Source organism: Mesocricetus auratus, unplaced genomic scaffold (assembly GCF_017639785.1).
Source record: "Mesocricetus auratus isolate SY011 unplaced genomic scaffold, BCM_Maur_2.0 Super-Scaffold_100015, whole genome shotgun sequence".
NCBI lineage: Eukaryota > Metazoa > Chordata > Mammalia > Rodentia > Cricetidae > Mesocricetus > Mesocricetus auratus.
The window spans coordinates 41,928,067-41,951,434 of NW_024429198.1; the positions used below are offsets into that span (position 1 = coordinate 41,928,067).

The window sequence follows — 23,368 nt, forward strand, 5'->3', positions numbered from 1 at the left end:
AATAGACTCTGTTTGTCCCTAGGTGTGCAGCTGCTTCTCTCTCGCTTACAAGCTGTGACCCAGTTTTCTGATAAGCTCTGACTATCCACAGACTAAAGCAGCCATGGATTTCCTATAACTTTGCTGTGTATGTAATGCCTAAAGACAAGAAATACTTCTGTTCTCAATTTTAATAGTACATTCAGAGTAAATTTCAATATAAACATTTGTTTTTAACCAAATATCAAACCTAACAAATCCATGAAGATAAAATTTAAATCCCAGAAGCCTAAAAGAATGGAGAGGAGAAACCAAGTACATCTTGTTCTTAATTCAGATGTGTTCTCTCAAGTATCCACTGAGCTAAGAGTCAAGTAGACCTACCATCACTTTTCACAGTATCCAGAGGGAGTTGTCCTTGACATTCACTTGTGTTCAGTGTTAAATTGTGGGCACAGGGTGGAGGGGGTACAATTTTAAAGTATTTTAAAGAAATGCTGTAGATAATTGCAAATTTTAGAAAACTTTACTTTTCCTAACTGTTAATTAGTCACAGTAAAAGATGATACACTTGATTTTCAGGGTCCTAAATTTCTCTACGTTGCTGTTGGATAGCAATGAGCAAACACTGTACTGGGTTCCTGTGCTGGGTTGTGACACTGACATGAGTTAGAGAACTCCTGCTCCAGGGCTCAGCAAATCCACCAAAGATTTGGTATTGCTAGTCCCTTGCCTAGATGACCGAGGCTGACTCCCTGTGTTTCTTCATTCTTTCCACTGACCAAAATTTTGACCTCTGTGGTTTCCGTGTGCAAAGAATCTACTGTACATAGTTGTATAGTAATGTTTGACACAGCTCCAAAAGCTTCTGTTTGTGATTGATTAACTTTCTCTAAGTTCTGTCATGGGTTTTGTACTACCCTCTTTACCTTTTATTTAAGGGACTCTTAAATTAGCTAAACAAACATTTATTGAATATATACTGCTGTTGTAAGGTCTTTTTAAAATTAAATGATGCTAATATGCAAGGCTTCTTTAGTTTACCTGCTGGGTTTATTTGAGAAAAAGTTCCCTCTCTTGCTGAAGAAAGACATTAGGAATAGCATGGCACGCCCTAGAGATTGACCCAGTGCTATTTGAGTACTACATACCAGTGTAGACAGCTGCTTGTCCCTTCTGCTTCTTGGAACTCATCTGTTCGTCATTCAGCAAATGTCTGAGCACTGCCATGTGCCAGGGATTAGGTTAGGCACCACTATTAGTTGTTCTGGAACTTAATGCTTCTTTGGCACGATTTACAGATGCCTGCTTAACTAGTCGTAAGATCTTATTTATAAAACATCCATGCCCTTATTCTGTTAGAAAAGAACTAGTTAGAAAAGAACTAGTTGAGAAATGAAGAAGAGTGTGTCACCAAATCTTAGAGACTGCAAGTAGCAGTCTTTTGGCTTAAGAAAGATACTGAATGACTTAATGAGAGCTAGGTAGGAACATTGTCTTTGTGTAACTGCATGGCCTGTATTGCTTGCAGCATAGCCACAGGCCCCCCTTGTACCTAGCTGGAAGTGCTGCAGAGAAGAGCCTGCAACCGCCCTTCCAGGTTCTGTGTGTGTTCCCAAATTACCTCTTCTGTGGAAAGAAAAGAGCAGACCACTCTGATCTGGTCTCAGTGTATGGAGGTGAGGGACCAGAGACCCTTCTTTTATTTTCTTTGAGCTTACATTGCAGACTGGGCCTAAGGATGTTTTGTTTACTTTTCTGAAGGGGTTGATAAGTTTCTAATTAAATGCTCTGAAAAAGGGGGTTGGAGAGATGGCTCCTTGGTAAGAGTACCGGTTGTTCTTCCAGAGGATCTGGGATCAATTCCCAGCACCCACATGACAGCTCACAACTATCTGTAACTCCTGTTCCAGGGGATCTGACACCATCACACAGATATATATATATATATGCATGCAAGCAACATACTGATGCACATAAAATAAAGATAAACCATTTAAATATACTCCTAAGAATATATGTATGAAGAGTGAGAGAGAGAAAGATTTTAACAGAAGCAAAAGTGAAAGCCCACAGCTCCAGTGTAGAATGTGCCCATAGCCTGTGTAGATGCTTCTCTCACACAGGGGTCATGGCTTTGCACCCCTTGAGTGTGGGATGTGCTATGACACTCCTCCAGGTGTCAGGGGTCAACACCAGGAGTGTTAAGTTATGTGGATAGTAGGTGAAAAGTGACAAGAGGTACTGCCTGTGTAATCTTCCTTCCAGGGTCTCATAATTGCAGTGATCATGAGAAAACATTGGCAAGATCCCAGGTGAAGAATTAGAGATCTAGTTAGTGCTCTACGGGCTTCTCAGCTTCATCAAAAGTAAGAATGAGAAACTGTCACAGCTCAAGGGATAGGACCAGTGTAATGTGGTCTTCAGAGCAGACAGAAAAGAACACTAAATGAAAATTTAAAAATATTTTAAAGCGTAGATAGCTGGAGGGCTAGGATTATAGCTTAGTTTGTGTAAGGGCCATCCATCCTCAACACCACAAAAATGAAGCATTAAATTAATCTGCACAGTGTCAGCTGGCTGATAGTTACTTAGCCTGCACTTTTTTAGAAAATTTGTAATTAGTTTTGAAGAGACAGGGCCTTTATTTACTCTGAGCTTACCTTGAATTCATGGTCATATTGTATCAGTCTTTTAAGTGCTATGATTATATGCTTGCATCATCGTGTCCAGCTTTCATTAGTTTTGACTGATCTGTTTACAAATATCTTTTTATATTTGTTTTGTTTTTTAAGATTATATTTCCCTTTCCTCCAAACCCCTCTGTGTATGGCCATCCATTGTTCTTCAAATCCATGACCGCTTTTCTTGTTATATTTGTGTGTGTGCACACATTTATGTGTGTATTCATAAACACATAAATATAGCCTTTGTATGATACTTGTATGCATATGTATTTAGGGCTGACTGTTTGGTGTTGGATAACCAATTGGTGTGTTCTTCCCTTAGGAAGTCTGTCTCCTGCTCTCAACATTCCTCAGTTGCCTGTGGTTGTTAGGGGAGCTGTCCTCCATCTGCATTAGCATGTCTGTTGGTACTGTCCTTGTTCAGGTTGTGTTTAGTAGCCATGCTGGTGAGACTTCGTGAATGTGCCTCTGACATTTCTAGGAGACACAATTTCACAGTGAACACTCTGGGTTTTACAACCTTTCTGCCTCCTCTTTTGAACAGTCCAGAGTGTGCATTTCTTTACAAGTTAACACCAGTAAACCATGTGCTGATTATGCAATGATTGGTTTCAATAAAACATTAAGTATTGTTTCATCAGATGAAAGCAGATGCAGAAATCCACAAGCAACCAACAAGCCAAGCGCCTGAAGTACAATCTAAGTGAGGGAAGAGCAATAATATGAACAAAGGAGTCAAGACCATGATGGGGAAACCCACAGAATCAGCTGATCTGAGCTAGTGAGAGATCACTGACTCAGGTCTGACAGATGGGGAACCTGCATAAGACCAAACAAGCCTCCCTTAATATAGGTGACAGCGGTGTGGCTGGGACAATATATGAGGTCATAGACAGTGGGTCTAAGATCTAACACTAAAGCACAAACTGACTTAGTAGAGCCCATTCTATTTGGAGAGATACCTTGCTCACCTAGACACAGAGATGTGGGGGTAGACAGGTGCCTTGGTCCTGCCCCAATAAGATGATGGGACAGACTTAGTAGATCTCTAGAGGAGGCCTTACTCTCTCTGAGGAGCAGATGGGAGGAGGGGGAGAAGGGAAGGAGTGAGAGGAGAGAAGGAAGGGGGAACTGTGATAGGAATGTAAAAAATAAATTAAGAAAAAAAGTATTGTTTCATGTTCTCTTAAAAGCATACTAAGATAGGCGCTCTGTCTATCTGTCTGTCTGTCTCTCTCTCTTTCTCATATGTATATGTATATGTATGTGTATGTGATGTATGTATGTATTATTTTAAAGTCAGGTTCATATAGCCCAGGCTGGCCTAGTACTCACTGTGTAGTTGAGGCTGCCCTCAAACTTCAGGTCCTTTTGTCTCTACTTCCCAACTGTGTGATTAAAGGTATACCATACTTTACCCAGCTTCAGACTTATTTTACAAAGATTTAATTTTTAAGAAGTCCTACTTTAGAAAATGGTAATTTTTAATTTGTGAAAATTGTGAAATGGTCATGTTTGTATGTTGTAAAGGGTTGAGGTGACCATGTGTGGAAGTGTCCAGAGGAAAAATTTGGATGACCTATTATGTAACCCAGTGGTTCTCAGCCTCCTAATGTTGGAACCCGTTAACACAGTTCATCATGGTGTGACAATTCCCAACCATAAAATTATTTTATTGCTACTTCATAACTGTAATTTTGCCAGTTATGTCCTGATGTAAGTATCTGTCTTCTGATGTCTTAGGTGACTGCATAGGTTATTTGACCCACAGGTTGAGAATTGCTGATCTAAAGAATGTTGGGCCATCAGGCACAGTGGTAGATTTAATCAGGAAAATGAGCAGAACAATTTAATGTTTTCCATATAGAATAATAACCAGGTTTTGAGCTAAAATGGTAGGTTAAATGGCAAAAATAGTGAAAACTAAGAATATAGGAGTAATGTATTGTAGGCAGGAAGGGGAAAAGAGAGATTTGTGTTGGGCATAGTGGCATAGCATATAGTCCCAGCATGGAGGAGGCTAAAGCAGGAAGACCCTGTAGAGGCCACTCTGAACACAGTGAGACTGTCTCCAAAGGGTCATCACTGACAAGAGGGCCCCTGTTTCCCAAGTATGACATCAGAAGTGTGGCCTACCCTGTCTGACTCATTAGCCATTTATTCCTTTTTTTTTTTTTTTAAGAAATGATAATTTTGCTTTTGAAGGGCAGAGATCTCACTGACACTGCCCCAGGAACAATAGTCAATGTGTTCTGAAACCTCTCTTTTATTGTTTCAGTTAATAAAGACAGAGATATGTTTTTTATCTTATTGTAATTTCATTCTGATGGCTTAATGTTGACACCCAGTTAGATGTTTGGATATCCTCCAAAAATCTTTTCTGTATTGTCTGCATGCATAACTTAAACTGTTGGCTGATTTATTCATCTCATGTGACGGTATTACATTTTCTATAGGAAGACAGAAATTACCATTTCCTTTTAAAGTACTTTGTTAGAGGTACTAGAGAAATGACTCAATGGTTAAGAGCAATGGCTGCTTTTGCAGAGGACTCTGCTTTGACCCCCAGCACCACCATGGAGGCTCACAACTGTCTCAGGTTCCAGAGGATCTGAGGCCCTCTTTCTGACCTTGTGGGTACCAGGCAGGCATGTGGGTACCAGGCAAGCATTCTTACACATAAAATAAATTTTAAAATAAAAATACATTCCTAGTACTATAATTTCTAGCTATTTTTTCTCAATAATGCCGTATTTCTTTTGAATTTTAATTGTACAGATGGTTTTCTATTCTGTCAATGTTGGGAGGGAGCAAAGATGGCGAATTACAAATACTGTCTTAGTGTTGGCATTTTTTAAAGTTGTTAATTGAACTTTATACATAGTCAAATGGTACTGCATCGAATATACTGCAAGAAGATAACTGTCTTCATGACATTTGCCTTAGTCCTTCTTCCAGTATCTTGTAACTTGCCTTGGGATTTTTTTAATTTATCAGTCAAAATAATTTTCAGAACATTTCAGGTTAGGGATAATAAATATTTAAAACTGAACACGATCCATTGCTGTCATTCTCAGTGTAGCACAGATTCAGTTTAAATCAGTAATGTTAACACTGAATTTTAGCTTTTCTCAGGGTGCTTTTGAACTTGCTGTGTAGGTGAGAATGCACTTGAACTTCTGGTCTTTCTGCCTCTCTTTCCTGAATGCTAGGAGTACAGGGGTGTGCCTCTACTGCAGGCTTGTGTACTGTTAGGAGAGTGACTCAGATCTCTACCTATTGTTTTGTTTGTTTGCTTTGAGATGATGTCTTATATAGTCTGGACTATGTAGCTGACAGTGATGTTGAATCTTGGCTCTGTTGCATCATAGCTGGTTTATATTGTCTGTTTTGAACACATTTATTGTTATTTTATGTATATGGATATTTGCTTTGATGTGTGTCTGTGAACCACATGCATGCTGTAGTGCCTGAGGAGGCCAGAAGAGAACATCAGATTCTCTGAAGTGGAGCAAATCTTGTGAGCTGCCATTGGGTGCTAGGAACGGAACCCATGTCCTCTGCAAGGACAGAACAAGGGTTTAATAACTGAGCCATCTCTTCAGCTCCTCACATAGCTTTTAGATATTAGCATTTTATTTCTAATTGAAAATTGTTTTAGATTTATGCATATGAGTGTTTCCCTGTATGAGTGTATATGTGCCTCATTGGTAACTGGTACCTAAGGAGGTCAGAAAAGGCCTGGTGAGATGGAGTGACTGACATCTGTGAGCAACCATGTGGTGCTGGGACCAAACCAGGGTCCTCTGCAAGAGCAACGAGTGCCCTCCACTGCTGAGCCATCTCCGCATCCCTGTAGCATCTTAATTTTAATACAATTTCCTGCGGTTTATATATCTTCTAAGCTTGTATAAAAACTATGAGTCTCTAATAAGTTTTTTTTCTCTCATGTGGTCTGATATGCAGAGTGCTAGATAGTATACAATATTACAGTCATGATATCCAGACGTTTTGTAATACAGCGTGTCTATCACGAGTGACTTTTCCTTAATTTGAGTGGAGCTGAGCATGGTGGCTTAAGTTTGTAATCCCAACACTTGGGAGGCTGAGCCAGGGAGATTAAAATTCAAGACAAACCTTGCCTACGAAAGTAGTAGCACTCTAAAAGCAAAAACCTGAAAACTTGGCATTAGTGCAAGTTTAGAGGTTCTTTGATCCACCAAAACTTACTTTTCTAAAGCAGTTATTTAATTTATTGTGTGTGTGTGTGCACACAGCTTATAGGGGTAGGTTCTCTCTATCCTCCATGTTGAGTCCCAGGAATAGAACTCAGGCATTCAGGCTCTTCTGTACCAGGAACCATCTGACCTGCTCCTTCAAAGTCTATTCTTAGACTCTTTGAACTTTCTCCATGGATTCATAAGCTGCCATCAAAGACATTTGCATTCTGAGTCCTGTGAGGTCCCAGGACCACTTTAGAGGGTGACACCTCCATGAGTTTTCCATATAAAATATTTTTGTGAGGGAAAGTTGCCTCTGTAGCACTTATGTTCTTTGCTGGCTCTATTCTGCAAATGGGGATTGTTTGTTTAGCTCTCAAATACCAAAACCTAGACATGGAGAGTTATAAGAGCAATTTCTGTCTGTAGGGGCATGATTTTTTTTAGAAGACTATGTTCATTTGATAACAAGATTTCTTTTGAATATTTTTCTAAAGAAAATAAAGTTCATACTTTGCAAATGTGTAGACAGTGTGAATTTGCTTTGCAGTGCAATGCGTGTTTTACTCTCAAAATTACCAAGACCGTGGATCGTGGATGAGAAGAAAGACGACGGCTACACTGCCCTGCACCTGGCTGCCCTGAATAATCATGTGGAAGTGGCTGAGCTGTTGGTGCATCAGGTGGGAGAGGGAGGCGGCTATGTTCTAACTAACTTAGAGCACGGTAGTCCTTCGCTTATCTAAGCAAGCACATTTTAATAGGCTGCAGTAAAACCCATGATGATGAAAACTGGAGCAATGTAGTCTCTGCGTTTTAACAGTGGTCGTTTTGTTTGTTTGCATGAAACAGTCTTGTTATATATCCCTGGCTTAGCTAAAACCCAGTGTCCTGCCTCAGCCTCCTGAGTACTGGAATTGCAGGCATGCATTTCTGTGCCTGGCTAATAACACTGGCTCTCTACTCCCAGCCCCTGTTTACTTGTGTTTACACCATGGTGGACGTGTACAAGTCAGAAGACAGTCCTCAGGAGATGATCCGTCCTTCCATTGTGGGAGTCTTGGAGATCAAACTCAGAACATCAGACTTGGTTATATCTGGCCAGCCTCTCTCCAGCATTCACATTTCAATAGGCATAGCAGGGTGACAAAGAAACATACATACATAACATGCATACATGCATACATACAATAAAAACAAGTAAAAAAGTCTGTCCTCCACAATAAGGTAACACATTAGAGTTTCAACTCTGGCCAGTAGTCCAAGTAGGTGACCATCAGGGTTGTGATCAGACTGGTTTTAAGACCTAGCAGTTCAGGGGGCTGGAGAGATGGCTCAGCAGTTAAGAGCGCAGGCTGCTCTTCCAGAGGACCTGCATCCACACGGCAGCTCACAGCTGTCTGCAGGGGGGTCTGCCACCTCCACACCAGTGCACATGCCATATAAGTTTAAATAGATTAGTTTGAAAAGATCCAAGAGTTTAGGATGTGTCTTCTGAAGCTTTGATTCTGTTCTTAATTTTGATGTGTTGTGCCAGGCATTGTGCTAAGCAGATTTTTGTGCTATATTTCTTGATCTTTACATAAGCTTTACTGTCACACCATCATGGAACTGAAGAAAAGACTAAAGATGAAATGCTTACAAAAGTGACTTGTAAATGGCAGAGCTTTAAGCCTTGGTTTTGAAATCAGTTCTTTTGTCCTTAGGCCCTCCCTTTCTCTCATGTGTAGGTGCCAGCTGCTTTCAGAGTTCATTAGCTTATGGGCCTCTGAACCTGCATAGGACTTCCTGCTCTACCTGTGCTGATTTGTCACCACTACTCAGATCACCTGCTCACTGAATGAGGAAGTGCTTCATTATGCAACAGAGCTATCAAGTCATTAAAATAGCTCTGAATCCTATATGGAGACACAGATGCTTGCCTTTCAGAGATACTTACAGTGGATATTGAAATAGAATATTTCACAGTGTGCTTCATGAGCTGGTTTTGGAAGTACTTACTCTTATATTACCCGGTCTACCTGTAGGTCTGTCTAGTTTTCGGTATCCACATGACAACAATATCAGTGCAGCTTCCAAGGAGAAAGCAGTGGTCAACAATGCTATCTATGTCTTGTGAATAGCTAACAGTTTGCATAGTGTAACCGTTTTAAATCTGTTCATTGTTAGGGAAATGCAAACCTGGATATCCAGAATGTGAACCAGCAAACGGCCCTACACCTTGCTGTTGAACGGCAGCACACTCAAATTGTTAGGGTAAAGTATTTTTCTTGTAATTTTATCTTACAGTACCTTTTTAACCATACTCAGGTTTAGAGCCTTGTGAAAATTGAAATGATACAGTGTTCCACTTCTCCAAGTAACATAATTCCAGGAACTTTAGACTTTAGGATAAGGCATTAATATCTAGTTCAAGGTCTTCATATTGTTCTCAGATTTCTGAATTCTCATAATGTTAAGTGAGAAAAATTAAAGTAACAATTTGAATAATTGAATCCCTCTTAATGTGTATAGTTGATAATAAAATTAAAAGCTTTGTCAGGGAGCTTGCTACTGCAACTTGAAAATTGAACTATATATTTTCAATTTACTAATCTGGTGAATTTCAAACCAAATACCTGAAAAAAGTATTGGTTTAGACATTTTTATGCAGCAGTGACTCTTATTGGAGACTGAAGTAACTGCTACAGTGTCACCTGGAAATGTGACTGTTAAGTTTATTCTTGTACTCTGCTTCAGGCCAGCAGAACTGGAAACTGGGAGGGTCCTTTACTAGATGGTTTTCTCTTTGCTGTGACACAATACCAGACACAGGTCTGAAATGGAGCCATCTGTCCTGATGCGGAGGCCGTGCTCAAAGGAGCCCGAGACAGTTGGTTACAGAGTGTCCTCAGTCAGGAAGAAGAGAGAGTGCGTGCTGATGCTCAGCTCACTTTCTTCTTTTCCATTTTTATTCAGTCTGGTACCCCAGAGCATTGCACAGTACCACCCACATTCAGTGTGGGTCTGTCCTCAGTTAAATCTCTCTAGAAATGTCCTCAAAGACACACCTGTCCAAAGGTGTGCCTCCAGGGTGGTTCCAAATCCAATCCAATTGACAGGGAAAGTTAGTTACCAGATTCCTGATTTAGCAAGCCTACCAGGTAGTTCTCATACTTTCCAAGTTTGAAAACTGTCCTAGAATGATATTTTATATAACTTTTTAGAACAAAAAATGAGACAAAAATATGATTTGCCAAGACAAGCTAGACTGCACAGTAAGATTAGCTTCTGTGGATGCTGTTTTTTAGAGCTCTTTGATGGTATTTGTAGAAAGGATTAGGAAGATTGTTAAAACATCATAAGCAAAATCTAAAGTGAACTTACAATTTACTGCACAAGTCACATAATGAAATAACATTCATTTTGCCCAGTAGTTGGATGTTTTAGCAGTGTTTATGTTTATTTTTACTTAAATTTCAAATAGGAGTCCAGAGTATATACTGTTACTGTAGATTTGCTGTAGTTACTTATAGGTGTGGACACTATCCAAATGAGGCATCTTCCTCTCTCAGCTTTTGGTCCGTGCAGGTGCTAAGCTAGACATTCAGGATAAGGATGGAGATACTCCTTTGCATGAGGCTTTGAGGCATCACACTTTGTCTCAGCTACGGCAACTACAAGACATGCAAGATGTGGGGAAGGTAGATGCTGCCTGGGAACCATCAAAAAACACAGTGAGTAAAGATAATGTTCCCTCACTGCCACTGGAAGCATGTTGTATTTACTGCTTACTGATTTGCATTGGATAAAACATTGTACCAGAGTTGTAGTTGGGTTTATAAAACTTCATTATTATTGGTCACTAAGAAGTACATTTGTTCTGCATCTTATGAAAAGTTGTTTGGTTCTTTATAACTTCAGCATTACAGATAGGGTGGAATGGGTATTTGTTATGGTTTTAATTTGAAATCCCTTATGCTTATTCATTTTGACTAGCTTTTCATTTGATCAACGCCACATGTATTTGATGAACTATTTACTCAAGTGTTTCTCAATATAATTTAAAATATTTTATTTTATTTTATTTTTTGAGGTGTTAGGGATTGATCCTAAGGCCTCAGGCATACTAGGCAAGCACTCTCCCACTTCCTAGGTCTTTTGTTTTCTTCTAACTACCTCAAGAATTGTTAATATAATATGAAAAGGAGATCATATCCAGTATGTGATACATACATATTTTCTCCTTGTCTTTGGCTTATGTTGTCACTGACACTGCTGCTGCCTCCTCTCCCTCTTTGGTGGGAGGTGTGGTGACAGTGGAAGATAATCAATAATTGATGGTACAGTGCTTTTTTGTAGCAGTGAACATAATTTATTATGCAGTGTTTTATATGGAAATGATGGCTTAGTCAAGAGCATTCACAAGTATTAATGTATGTAAAGACAGACGTGCTAGACTGTGGCTGTAATCCCCCACTTAGGCAGCTGAGGCAGGATTTATGACCAAATGTGCTATATAGTAAGTTCAGGCCAGTCTAGGCTAGAGTGAGATCTTAGCTCAAATAAAGCTTTCCTGTGTAATTACGTGTTGTATAGCTTCCAGGCAGTGGAGAGATGCTGTATCCTTTAAGTACAGAGTCATAAGTGCATGAACACTAGTTGTGTGCATGACTGCTGGTGCATCTGCACCTTCTCTCCTTCTCAATAGAGGAGGTTCAGAATTGGTATTTGATCCTTTTTATCTTTAGAAATTGCTTTTCATTCTTAGAAAGCTGTAAGAGATGGGCTCCATTTGATCTAGTGTTTCCTCTTCTCTAAATTCAGATGGACCTTGAAGTCTAAAATCAGTCTGGTGATGTCCTCCTTGTCATCAGCCCCCTGGGATGTCAAGAAGTGAATTGTGCTGCCCATGCATGTTTCTTCCCCTTTTGACAAGTGGTGTCTTGAGATGAGGTCTCACTATCTTCCCAAATGTCCTCAAACTCTTGATACTCCTGCCTTGACTTTTAAGTGTTTTGGATTACAGATGTGAAAACCACCATGCCCACTTTTTGACAATGTTCTCAGAAGAACAAAATAACTTTAAAAAAATGATTTATGTATTCTTTTTTATGTGCATTGGGGGGTTTTGCTTGTATGTATGTCTGTATGAGGGTGTCAGAAGCCCTGAAACTAGAGTTACAGATTGTTGTGAACTTTCATGTTGGTGCAGGGAATTGAACCAAGTCTTCTGGAAGAGCAAGTGCTCTTAACTGTTGAGCCATCTTTCCAGCCCAGAACAGAGTGTCTTAATGTTGATTATTATATATGTTTTATGTGTCCTAAGAAATCTTTGGCAAAATGAAAGTCACTCGGACTTTTTCTTGCTTTATGTTATAGAAGCTTATAAAGTTGAGCTGTTGTATTTAAGTTCCATGAGAGTATGGCATAGGTCGAAGTTCATTTGTCATTTGTCATTGATGGATGTCCAGCTGTCCCTCCACCATTTGTTGGGTAGTGTCTTTTTCTACTTGAATGTCTGTTGCCTTTATCCAAGGTCAGCTAGCTATTCATGTGGACATCTCCTTTTGCATATTTCATCTTGTTCTTTTGCTTCATGTCCTTAGCTACACTCAAATGCCTTGTAGCTTTGTTATTTGGAATTTGCTCATGTTGAAATCAATCAATGAAAGTCCTTACTTTTTTTTTTCAATGTTTGGCTATTTTAAGCCTTTACACTTCCAAATGAATTTTATTATGATCTTAAAGAGTATAAATGAATCTGAGACCAAAATGTTTGTGGATTTTTGTCTTTTATGACTCTGGGTGTTTATTTTTAACTCCTTTGTGCCTTTTTTATTTTTCATCATTTTAAAATTGAGAGGAGCATACTTCTCTCTGTAGGTTGTTGTATAAGATCATGAAAGTACTTAAAATGTACATGGCTCATTATGGATGCTTAGTGAATCTTGATAGTTATTTTAGCAATTTCAGATATATTTGGATCCATAGCTCAGATGACACAATCAAATGCTAATTCATCTCATTAAATTTTGCCTTGATTCAGAAACACTATGAGTTAGTTCATAGCAGCTCCAGGGTAACATTGAATAGAAACAAGTGATTTCTTCTTAACCAGAAACTGCACTTGAGCTTCTCAGCCTTGATTGACCTGACTTTGGTTCTATGTCTGTCTCTGAATCAGTCATGTTGGAGACAGTTATCCAACTGAGTTTAGCCACTTTGGATCCACTTGTACACTGAAGAGTCAGTTTTCAAATGTGGGAAAACCAAGGGAAATGGGAGTTTTGGAGAGATGAGTCCTTGTAAGTGTCCAACACACACACATATTGGTAGTAATAATTGATGGCAGGCTTCCTTAAGGGAAAATCATGACTCTTTTCATTTGATTTCAGCTAATAATGGGACTTGGTACCCAGGGAGCAGAAAAGAAGAGTGCAGCATCTATTGCCTGCTTCCTGGCAGCCAATGGTGCTGACCTCAGCATTCGAAATAAGAAGGGTCAGTCACCACTGGATCTCTGTCCTGACCCAAGTCTCTGCAAAGCACTGGCAAAATGTCACAAGGAAAAAGTCAGGTTTGTACTCTTTATCATGTATAGCTTGGTGTTGTGTTCGTTAGATGCTGTGTAGCTCTGTAAGAGAGGGCCTGGTACTTGCCCATGTCTGGATCTTTGCAGTTCTTAGATCTTTGTGTTGCACTTGAAAGCAGTTCCTCTATGTACTGTCTCATTCCATGTTATAGTCCCCACATTGTGCATACCAATTTATGCATGAGAAACTTGAGAAATTTTTCTAAACTAGTTTGATCTTCTAGGAATCCTATGTGTTCTGGGATTTATAAGGAAAAGCCTTACTAGTGAGAATGCTGTGATTAATGTTATAATATTTTCCTATGAAGGGCAGTTTACTTTCATTGAAAGTTTGTAATAATTCTTGTACCAAGAGCTCAGAGACAGTTATTAGCAATAAAGGATTAAAAGAATGAACAAATAAGTCAGCCAGTTTGTTGTCCATTCTCCCTAAAGATGATCATTTCACATAGTCTAGTTTTCTGACAGTAAAGTATAACAGTAATTTTAATTAAAACTTCTGGTGTAAATTTTTTTTTACTGAGATAGACATACAAAAAAGTATACATCGCTGTTTTTTTCCAATCCAAACAAGGCTATGACAATATCGTTGACCTTTATACCTCTTACCACTGACTATAATGGTAGCTGTCCCTTTACCTTACGAATTTTCTCACCTTCTTAAAATGTATATGTAACAGCCAGGCAATGGTCGTACTCTTAATTTTAGCATTCAGAAGGCAGAGGCAGGTGGATCTCTGTGAGTTCAAGGCCAGCCCCCATCTACAGAGAAAGTACTAGGACGGCCAGGGCTACACAAAGAAATACTGTCTCAAAAAACAAAACAAACAACAACAATAACAAAAAATACATTATATAATGATGAAATGCATTAATTTGGATTTCATGAACAGAACTGTATGATAGGTAATGTAAGATAATGGAGAGGGAGGGAAAGAGAGGTGTGTGTGTGTGTATGAGAGAGAGAGAGACTCATTTTAATTATTTTTAATGATGTGTCTGTCTGTGGAGGCAGGAGATTTCAGATTTCAGATCTGCTGCAACTAGGGTTATGGGAGATTGTAAACCGTACAATGTGGATGCTGGGAACTGAACTAGGGTTCTCTGAAAAAATAGTACATTCTCTTAACTACTGAAAGTTCTCTCCAGCTCCTTTTTAATGTAAATAATTTAAGTGGATGCCGAAGTTAGCTACCCAGCCCAACATAAATAAGTATTTTAATGTATATATTTAAAATGTGTGTATTCTTAAAGTATATCTTGAAGGAACTTAAAATTCTATTCTAGGAAAACAGAATCCATAAATAGACGCAAGGCACTCTGATTATTGCAGTAATGACTTTGAACAGTGGAGTCTTACAATGGAACCTTTATGTGCATTCTTAAGTTCTTGAAACCTGTGTTTACTATCCATAGCTGTATTAGTAATGCATTTTCCTGCCTATTTCTTCACGTTTATTCTATGTAGTCTACCTTTCTGGAGTATGATTTTATCCTCCTGAGCAACACACTCATGAAATATTGGAAGTGTCTCACACTCTAGTGTTTGATTCTTGTGAACTCTGGGGATGTTTTCCTGGTTGATAACATAGTATGATGTTACTCAGGTCTTTTGTTTTATTCCTGTGTTAGAACATGTTCTAAATTAAACTTCACTAAAGTTAGCTGTTTGTTCTGTTTATTTTGAAACAGAGACTTAGTATGTTGCTCTGTCTTTGAATTCCCTCAAATTCCCAGTAGTGGGATTAGAGGCATGTGCCACTGTGTCTGGCTCATTAAATTAGTTTTTGCTGTTGTTTTTAGCTGTTTATTAGACGTTCACCCTATTTCATTGAGTATTCATTTAATTTGAAGATTAGTACTAGAAGAATAAGAAGATGCAGAGAGGTTCATAAATAGGTAAAAACCAAGCATTTAGTACCTTTTGGTCTATTCTTTGAGTAGTAGAGATGTGAAAGTAAGCACTTATAAATAGAAAAATAAATATAAAAAATGGTTTTACATAAAGTTGTTGACATTTGATTTTATTATTTCTGTTGTTTTATGTGTACTAATGATACCCTAGATGCTAAAAAAATTAATTTATTTAGAATATTTGGATGGGTTTGATTTGAAATATTTTGTTTTATTAGTGGCCAAGTGGGTTCTCGGAGTCCTTCTATGATTAGCAATGATTCAGAAACCTTAGAGGAATGTATGGTATGCTCAGACATGAAGAGAGATACTCTTTTTGGCCCATGTGGACACATTGCGACTTGTTCTTTATGTTCACCGCGGGTCAAGAAATGCCTCATCTGTAAAGAACAGGTTCAGTCCAGGACAAAGGTAATGTGTCTGTAGTGTGCTGCTCTGTCTGTTGTGGAGTTCTGTGAGACCATAACAAATGTTAGGCTATGTGATAGTTATTTCACTTTGTTCTTACAAATGAGTTAAATATCATAATACATAGTTTATATATTTAAAGAGATCAGTTCTGATTTTTCTGATATGATTTCTAGTCTAATCTTACTAATGTACTTTGCTGTGTTCGTTATTATCACACCTTAAAATCATTCTTGGTTTTTAACTCTCAGATTTTTAGCTTATAGTTCCTCCTTTGTATCTAAAGTATAGTACTTGAAAAATAGTTACTGTTTTTCTTTCAAAGTCCTCTAGAACTTAGATACATTTAATTCTATTTTGTATTGCAGAGATCTCTATTCAGCTCAACAAATTTGCTGAGTTACAGCAGAACTTTTGACCATAAGGGAATAGTGACCCCAAGTGGTTAAAGGGGGAATCAATAGCTTCATTGAAGAAAAATTAAAACTAGTATTTAGAGGAAAGGATATTTTTAGATGATTCATTTAGATTCCTCAGTAATTCAGGAAATATAAATACATTTCAAATTAATAGAAACTTTTTGTTGAGTAAGGAAATGAAAGTTTTTGTTTTAAGTGGTTGCTTTGTTAACACTGCTAAAGGCGTGGAGGCCATCCTCTGCTCTGAGCTTTACATTAGAATGCTTTGATTCAGTGCTCCACTCATGACAGTACAGACTGAAGAAATAGCCCATACGGAAAAATTTGTGCTAAGAAAGACTTTTCTTTTAAATAGGAGGATGGGTAGATAAATGATTGTTAGTTTGCTCTACTATTTTAAGCTTGCAAATAATATTAGGTAATTTGTTAGTACTGGCGGGAGCTTTTGAGTTCAAGAATAGAAGAAATCAACCAGATTTTGCTGCACTAATAAACTAATGTGCTGAGTGTACAAACTCCATGTGCAGCACGGAGGCTTGGGCCAGGAGAGCACACCTGCATGAAACCAAGCAAGAAGACAGTGGTTAGTGGGTGGTGGAATAGGTGAGAAGTGGTCATTTCTGGGCAATAATACTAAATAAAAGGTAGCTAACGATAGCTGTGCTGGGAAAGGGTAGACTGGAAAGCAAATGGGAAACTGAGAGCAGTGACGGAAAGGGAGCCAGAGCTCTGCAAGGCTGTCGCAATACATGGCAGAACTTATACATTGTAGATGAGGTCAGATGGAAATTACGAGTAGGTTGTGGGAGACTTGAGGACTTAGTGATTAGGCAGGGTGAGGAATCACCTAAAAGCTTTGGGCTCCAGGCCATCTGGGAATTGACCTGGTCCTAAAGGGGTGGGGCAGTTAAGAGGAGGTCCCTCTTCCACTTATAGCAGTCCACCAGTCTGGGCAGGGTTTTGTTGTTATTAGTCTTCTCAAAACCATTTGTTTTAATGATTACTTATCAATTTCCTTAAAGTTTTTGAAAAGAGAAAGAAAACTAACATTTAGCTCGTTGTCCCTGATCTCGGATGAAAGGAATCTTTGTGTACAGCTCTTCGCGTCGGGTGGGGGGAGCTGCAGAAGTAGCGGGTGGTAAACCAGGGGCCTGACGATGTGCGGATGAGCCAGCGGCCAGGAGAGCAGGGAGCCACACTGGTGTGCGCTGCTGGGCAGGTGGAGGTGCTCTCCCCGCGGTGCTCACTCTGCGCGCTTGTCTTGTGTTTGCTGTAGATTGAAGAATGTGTGGTGTGCTCTGACAAGAAAGCCGCTGTGCTTTTCCAACCTTGTGGACACATGTGCGCTTGCGAGAGTAAGTAACCGACTGGGAACTCCCCAGTGTCTTAAAAATAAGAAGTGAAGTAAAAAAGTACGCCTTTGATTCCCACCTGCAGAAAAGCTGGACAAGCATTCAGTGCCTTTCAGTCTGTTCTTTAGAGCAGTAGAGTATATTGAATAATTTGAATATTGAAATCCTTGTGTTCTGTCAGGCCCATCGTTGTTTGCATGTAACACTGGTATATTTTCCTGTGTCATCACCTTAACGTTGCCTTTCCTGTGTACCTGTCCAAATCCTCAGGCTCTTACAACATCTGTTGTTGGGGGCGTAATTTTGTTCTGTTGACTGTTAAGTCAGGAGAAGTTGTCTTTTCTTTGGGAGGACACATTGAAGCTTCTCTGATGCTCTAGGGCAGTGGTTCTCACCTTCGTAGTGCTGCAACCTTTTAACACAGTCCCTCATGTTGTGGTGACCCCACCCATAAAATTATTTCATTGCTGCTTCATAACTGTAATTTTGCTACTGTTAAGAATCATGTCTGATATGTAACCCCTGTGAAAGGGTCATTTGGGCCCCAAAAGAGTTGTGCCCCACAGGTTAAGAACCAATCCTTTGTCTCTTCAGCCCATTATCTAACTCAGAGACCTTGGCTTTTTATATCCCTCTTATTTTGCAGGATTTGAAATTCTCATTCCTTTGCCATTTTTTGTTTGATTACTTATCAATGAAAGAGCTCAAGTTTAATACCTTGATTTAATAGTACTTTATATTATAAAATAGGATGGTCAACAAGTATTGGTTTTTTATGCTATCTGACTAGAATAACATGCAAATTGTATGGTAGTTAATTTCATTGGTATAGATGCCTGTCTTGGGTTTCTGTTGCTGTGAAGAGACACCACGACCACAACAGCTCTTATTGCAGAAGAAAGCATTCAATGGATGTCTTACATTTTCAGAGGTTCATTCAGTCCATCGCCATCATGCTGGGACATGGCAGCGTGCAGGCAGACACGGTGCGGGAGCTGAGAGTCAGGCAACAGGGAGTGAACTGGGACGCTGGGTGTGGCTTGAGCCACATTCTTCCTCTAACAAGGCCACTCCCTTTGGGGGCCCTTCCCCCCCCCCAAGCTACCACAATGCCAATCTCTTCACATCAGGAGGATCTAGCCCAGCCTCTGATAAAGTTCAGTTTGAAATAAAGCATACTGCATGGTAAATGCTGATTTAAAAAAAAAAAAAAAGAATGTGTTGACTTACTGTATCTTATTTTGAATTCATTAACAAGTTCAAATGTAAGGTGATATAAACAATAATACTCATTGTGCCTAGTTTGTTCTCTCTCCCTCCGTCCCTCCCTCCCTCTCTCTTCCCTTCTTTTTTTCTTACAGAGACCTTTTCTTTTTCTTTTTCTTTTCTTTTTTTTTTTTTTTTTTTTTTTTGAGACAGGGTTTCTCTGTGAAACAGCTCTGGCTGTCCTAGAACTTGCCATCCACAAGGACCCAGAACTTCAAACCAAAGGGAAAATAAAATAGCAAAGCCTTCTCAGGGACTGGGTGCAAGTGTTGACAGTGTGTGCACACAGTGTCCACCATGGCAGTCTCCCTTAAGATGTTTACAGCCTGGATACAGTAGTCATTGTTCTAACATTAACTGAAATGTGTCAATAGTATTTCTCTCCATTTTGTAAGATCTTTTGTTTGTTTATTGGTTTTGTTTGGTTCTTTGAAAAAGGTTTATAGTTATATACCACCATTCTTGGCTAAACCTTAAGATTCGGAACTATTTACTTGAAAAAAATAACTATTTGGGTATATTAGAAAATGTTTTCATAATAAGTTCTTTTTGCAGCAGACAGTTATCATTCCTAGGTTAATAGCATGGCAGTGAGGTAGTGTTTTTGTTTATGACTTGATTATTATTCATAACTTGTTATAGTTAGACTGTGGTATAATTTCTTTAATGTTTGCTTTAGTATATGGTTAATGGAGAAATTATCAGAGAAAGGCAGTCCTATTTATATTGTAGCTAAAGAAGTGTGTGTGTTGCTTATTTCCAGACTGTGCCAGCCTGATGAAAAAGTGTGTGCAGTGTCGGGCAGTCGTTGAACGCAGGGTGCCTTTCATCATGTGCTGTGGTGGGAAGGGCTCAGAAGACCCCTCTGATGATATCTGTGAGTGTCTTCCCTTGAGCAGTTCCTAACTTTGCTTTTTTACTGGCTCTACCTCCCAACTTTACACATATTACACTATGCTGCTGCCTTGCTCAACAAGAGTTGGATGGACAGAGGCGCAAGTATGGTTTTTTGGTGCCTTTGTTAGTTATAAGAAATGTAAAGTCAGATTTTTATTTAATTGGTGGTATGCTTATATGGACTTTTGAAAGGTGTGCATGCATGTGTAATGTGTACATGTGGGTACTTTTGAAAGCCTCCATATGCAGAGAACAACTCTATGGAGTTGGTTGTCTCTTCAACCTTTGCATGGGTTCTGGGGATCACATTCAAGTTACTAGACTTAAGGGGCAAGTGCCATGTGTTTTCACCACTGAGCCCGTCTCACCAGCCCAAGCCAGACTTCAGAGGCTTTGTAATATGAAGAATGTTTATGTTCTTAAAGAGTATTGGCTTTCTGTCTTAAAGATGAAATTTTAGTGGCTGTGTATGTGTGCCCATTTCTGAGGGTTAGATTAATTAAGCATATACTCTACCAATTTAGAGTAACTGAAATTGGGCACCAAATTCCAAGTTATTTTTTTCAGTTTACAAATGTATTCTCTTGGTTCCTTTGCATAGCTGGCCTTCAAGACCATCTAAATGGGATGTGTTCTATGGAATAGTAATTGTTAGGGCAGAGTCACTTTTAAAAAGTCATCTAAGAGACTGGTTAATACTCCTGTAGTAGCTACTTTGCTCTGGTTCCAGTGGCCCATGAGCAAAGAAAAGGAGTGAGCATGTTTGTGACTTTGCCAGAGGAATCAAGTAGAGCCTTGTAAAACTCAGAAACTCTCATTGCTGCAAACCTCTGCCTTTTTTCTTTTTTGGCCAGGGTCTTGCTATGTAGCCCAGACTGGTCTGATGGCAGTATTCCTGCCCTCAGTCTTCTGAGTGCCACGCTTGCAATCGTGTGCTACCATGCTTGGCTTCCCTTTCTTTTTTTAAAATTACTTAAATATTATATATAAGTATGTGTGTGTGCAGGTACCCAGGCACAAAGGCCAGAGGCACTGACCTCCCATGGAGCTGGATTACATGTGGTTGTGAGTCATTTAGACACTGAGCACTCTGTCCAGCCCCCATCTTAGTCAGGTTTCTCTTGCTGTGAAGAGACACCATGACCACAGCAAACTCTTATAAAGGACAACTTTCCATTGTAGTGGCAGCTTACAGTTCAGAAGTTCAGTCCATCGATAATCACGGTAGATCATGGCAGTGTGCAGGAAGACATGGTTCCAGTTACATCTTGATCTAAAGGCAACAGAAAATGAACTGAGACACTGGACAGTATCTTGATCATAGAACTCAAAGCCCACATTCGCAGTAACACACTTCCTCCAACAAAGCTATACCTCCTAATAGTGACTCCCTGTGAGATTATGGGGCCCATGTACATTCAAACTCTCACATTCCCCAAATCTATTTTCTCTTGAAGATTATATATGAGTGTTAACCTGGATTTCACTACTGTATCTTTGATCTTTCTGTGAAAAAAATTTTTTGAGAAGACCCTAAGAATAATGTTGATTCCCTCCACCCCTTTCTTTTGTAGTAGAACTTATAGAACCCAGGGCCTTGCTCTTACATTCTACCACCAGCTGTCGTCAGCCCCATGGGGTTGAGATTTTTCGTATTTGTACATTTATTTGTTTTTTGGTTTTGGTTTTTCAAGACAGGTTTTCTCTGTGTAGACGTGAAACTTGCTTTGCAGACCAGGCTGTCCTTGAACTCAGAGATCTGCCTGCCTCTGCCTCCTAAGGGCTGAGATTAAAGGCGTGTGCCACCACTGCCCAGCTCGGCTTTGTCTTTAAATAATTAAAAGTTTAGAAACGTGTCATTATGTCTAAACGGTAATAACTAAGAAGGGTTTTCTTAAATTCTAGCAAGTGGGAATATTCCAGTGCTGCAGAAGGACAAAGACAACACCAACGTCAATGCAGATGTACAGAAGTTGCAGCAGCAGCTGCAGGACATTAAGGAGCAGGTAATGGTTACCTCCCACCACCCAGTACTTCTTCCTGTGCCAATTAACTCATGTCCATGAGGCTACTGGCCCTTTCTCGAGTAGGCATGGTTTGTGATAGCAGATCAATGTCTAATGTCTGACGAGCCTTAGTCATGCATTTTCCAAAACACACACAGGTGCTAATAAACATGGCTGGGAAAAGCCTGAAAACCACAGCCTTCCAAGCTGGTTTGAAGAGTGTCGAGAGATTGTTGGTGTCATGTAGAAGGCAGAGTTGTAGAAACAGACCTCCCATGCTGCTGCTGGGCAGAAATGTTACTAAACTTACGGAGGAGAACACTGTGGTCTGATGAACCTAACAGAGTGGTGTTTAGGACTCCAAGCCTGACAGAAAAAAGGAGTTAAAACCTGGGTAGTGATTTTTCTCTCCTAGGAAGAAGCAAAGGGGGAGTTTCAAGAGCCTGTTATAAGAGTCATAGACTTGAGGCCTTGTTTAGTAATCCAGCCATTCCTATTTACTTTATTTCTATGTTGAGAGAGATTCATAATGAAGTGTTACATTAGAGGAAAATGGACTTTTGCTAATGTAAGTATGTTTTATGAATAAACAAACAAAAAAACCACACATGCTGGAAACTTTATTCTGAATGGCAATACATTATTTGACTAAAATCAGAAGAGAAAATTAATGATATAAAAGAGTTGTCATGTTGCACTTAAAGTATTAAATGGCTTATATTTACCATTGTCTCGTTACATTTCAGACTATGTGCCCTGTGTGTTTGGATCGTCTGAAGAACATGATTTTCCTCTGTGGCCACGGAACATGCCAGCTCTGTGGAGACAGAATGAGTGAATGCCCAATTTGTCGCAAGGCAATTGAACGGAGGATTCTTTTGTACTGATTAAGAAACACAGAGTGTTTTGTTAGCTAAAGTATGTGATCATGAAATCTTAGTAGGTTCTAAAACTAGTTGGAAGTTTAATGGATTAATTTGTAATTTCATAATTTTTTATTAGAATGTAATTAGACTTGTATATGTACCACCATCACAACGAAAACATCATAGAATGTTTGAAATTGCCGACTTGGGTGTGTGTCTGTGTTTTCCTCTTAAAATTTGGAACATCAAATCCATGTTAATTAATAGAAAATTTGCTGTTGGCTCCAAAGGGGAAATCCTTTAAGGACCTCCTTTCACATTTGTTTTCATTGTATTTTTCTTTTTAAATTTATACATATGTTAGACCTTAAAAGTGACTTACAAGGTCGATATTCCTTCATGATTTCATGATTATCATGATTTCACATGGTGAAATGATACAGGTATTCCAAAAAGTCCTATGTAAGGTGAGTGGGCAAAACTGTGTTAAAAGTATACGTGGCTGAGGCAGTACTGAAGGAAAGATTGTATTTCAAGATAATTAGAAATTATCCAAATGATAGCTTCAGAATTAAGTGAATGGAAGCACGTGCTAAGAGAGCAATGACTTTACCTTATTTTCTAGACTTAAGGAAAATTGATTAGCTTAAATAAATGACCAGTTTCAAAATCAGCAGTGGACATGAGAGGGAAAAGCGAAAGTCTAGTGAGAATTAAAGGCTAGCACAGGACAGTGCAAGCACGCCTCCTACCTGACCGTTACTGCTGCACTTCTTGTAT

General features: G+C 39.2%; 1 protein-coding gene across 1 annotated transcript in view; it reads left to right on the forward strand.

Moving 5' to 3' along the window:
• Nucleotides 1-23,368, forward strand: part of Mib1 (MIB E3 ubiquitin protein ligase 1) — a 96,061-nt gene that overhangs the window by 67,114 nt on the left and 5,579 nt on the right. The window contains exons 13-21 of the mRNA XM_005065382.4: nucleotides 7,437-7,569; nucleotides 9,056-9,142; nucleotides 10,441-10,602; nucleotides 13,264-13,445; nucleotides 15,593-15,785; nucleotides 17,478-17,556; nucleotides 19,583-19,696; nucleotides 21,622-21,722; nucleotides 22,469-22,640. Of these exons, the coding sequence (XP_005065439.1) occupies nucleotides 7,437-7,569; nucleotides 9,056-9,142; nucleotides 10,441-10,602; nucleotides 13,264-13,445; nucleotides 15,593-15,785; nucleotides 17,478-17,556; nucleotides 19,583-19,696; nucleotides 21,622-21,722; nucleotides 22,469-22,609 (1,192 nt within the window). The 3' untranslated portion in view covers nucleotides 22,610-22,640. The remainder of the gene's footprint in view (nucleotides 1-7,436; nucleotides 7,570-9,055; nucleotides 9,143-10,440; nucleotides 10,603-13,263; nucleotides 13,446-15,592; nucleotides 15,786-17,477; nucleotides 17,557-19,582; nucleotides 19,697-21,621; nucleotides 21,723-22,468; nucleotides 22,641-23,368) is intronic.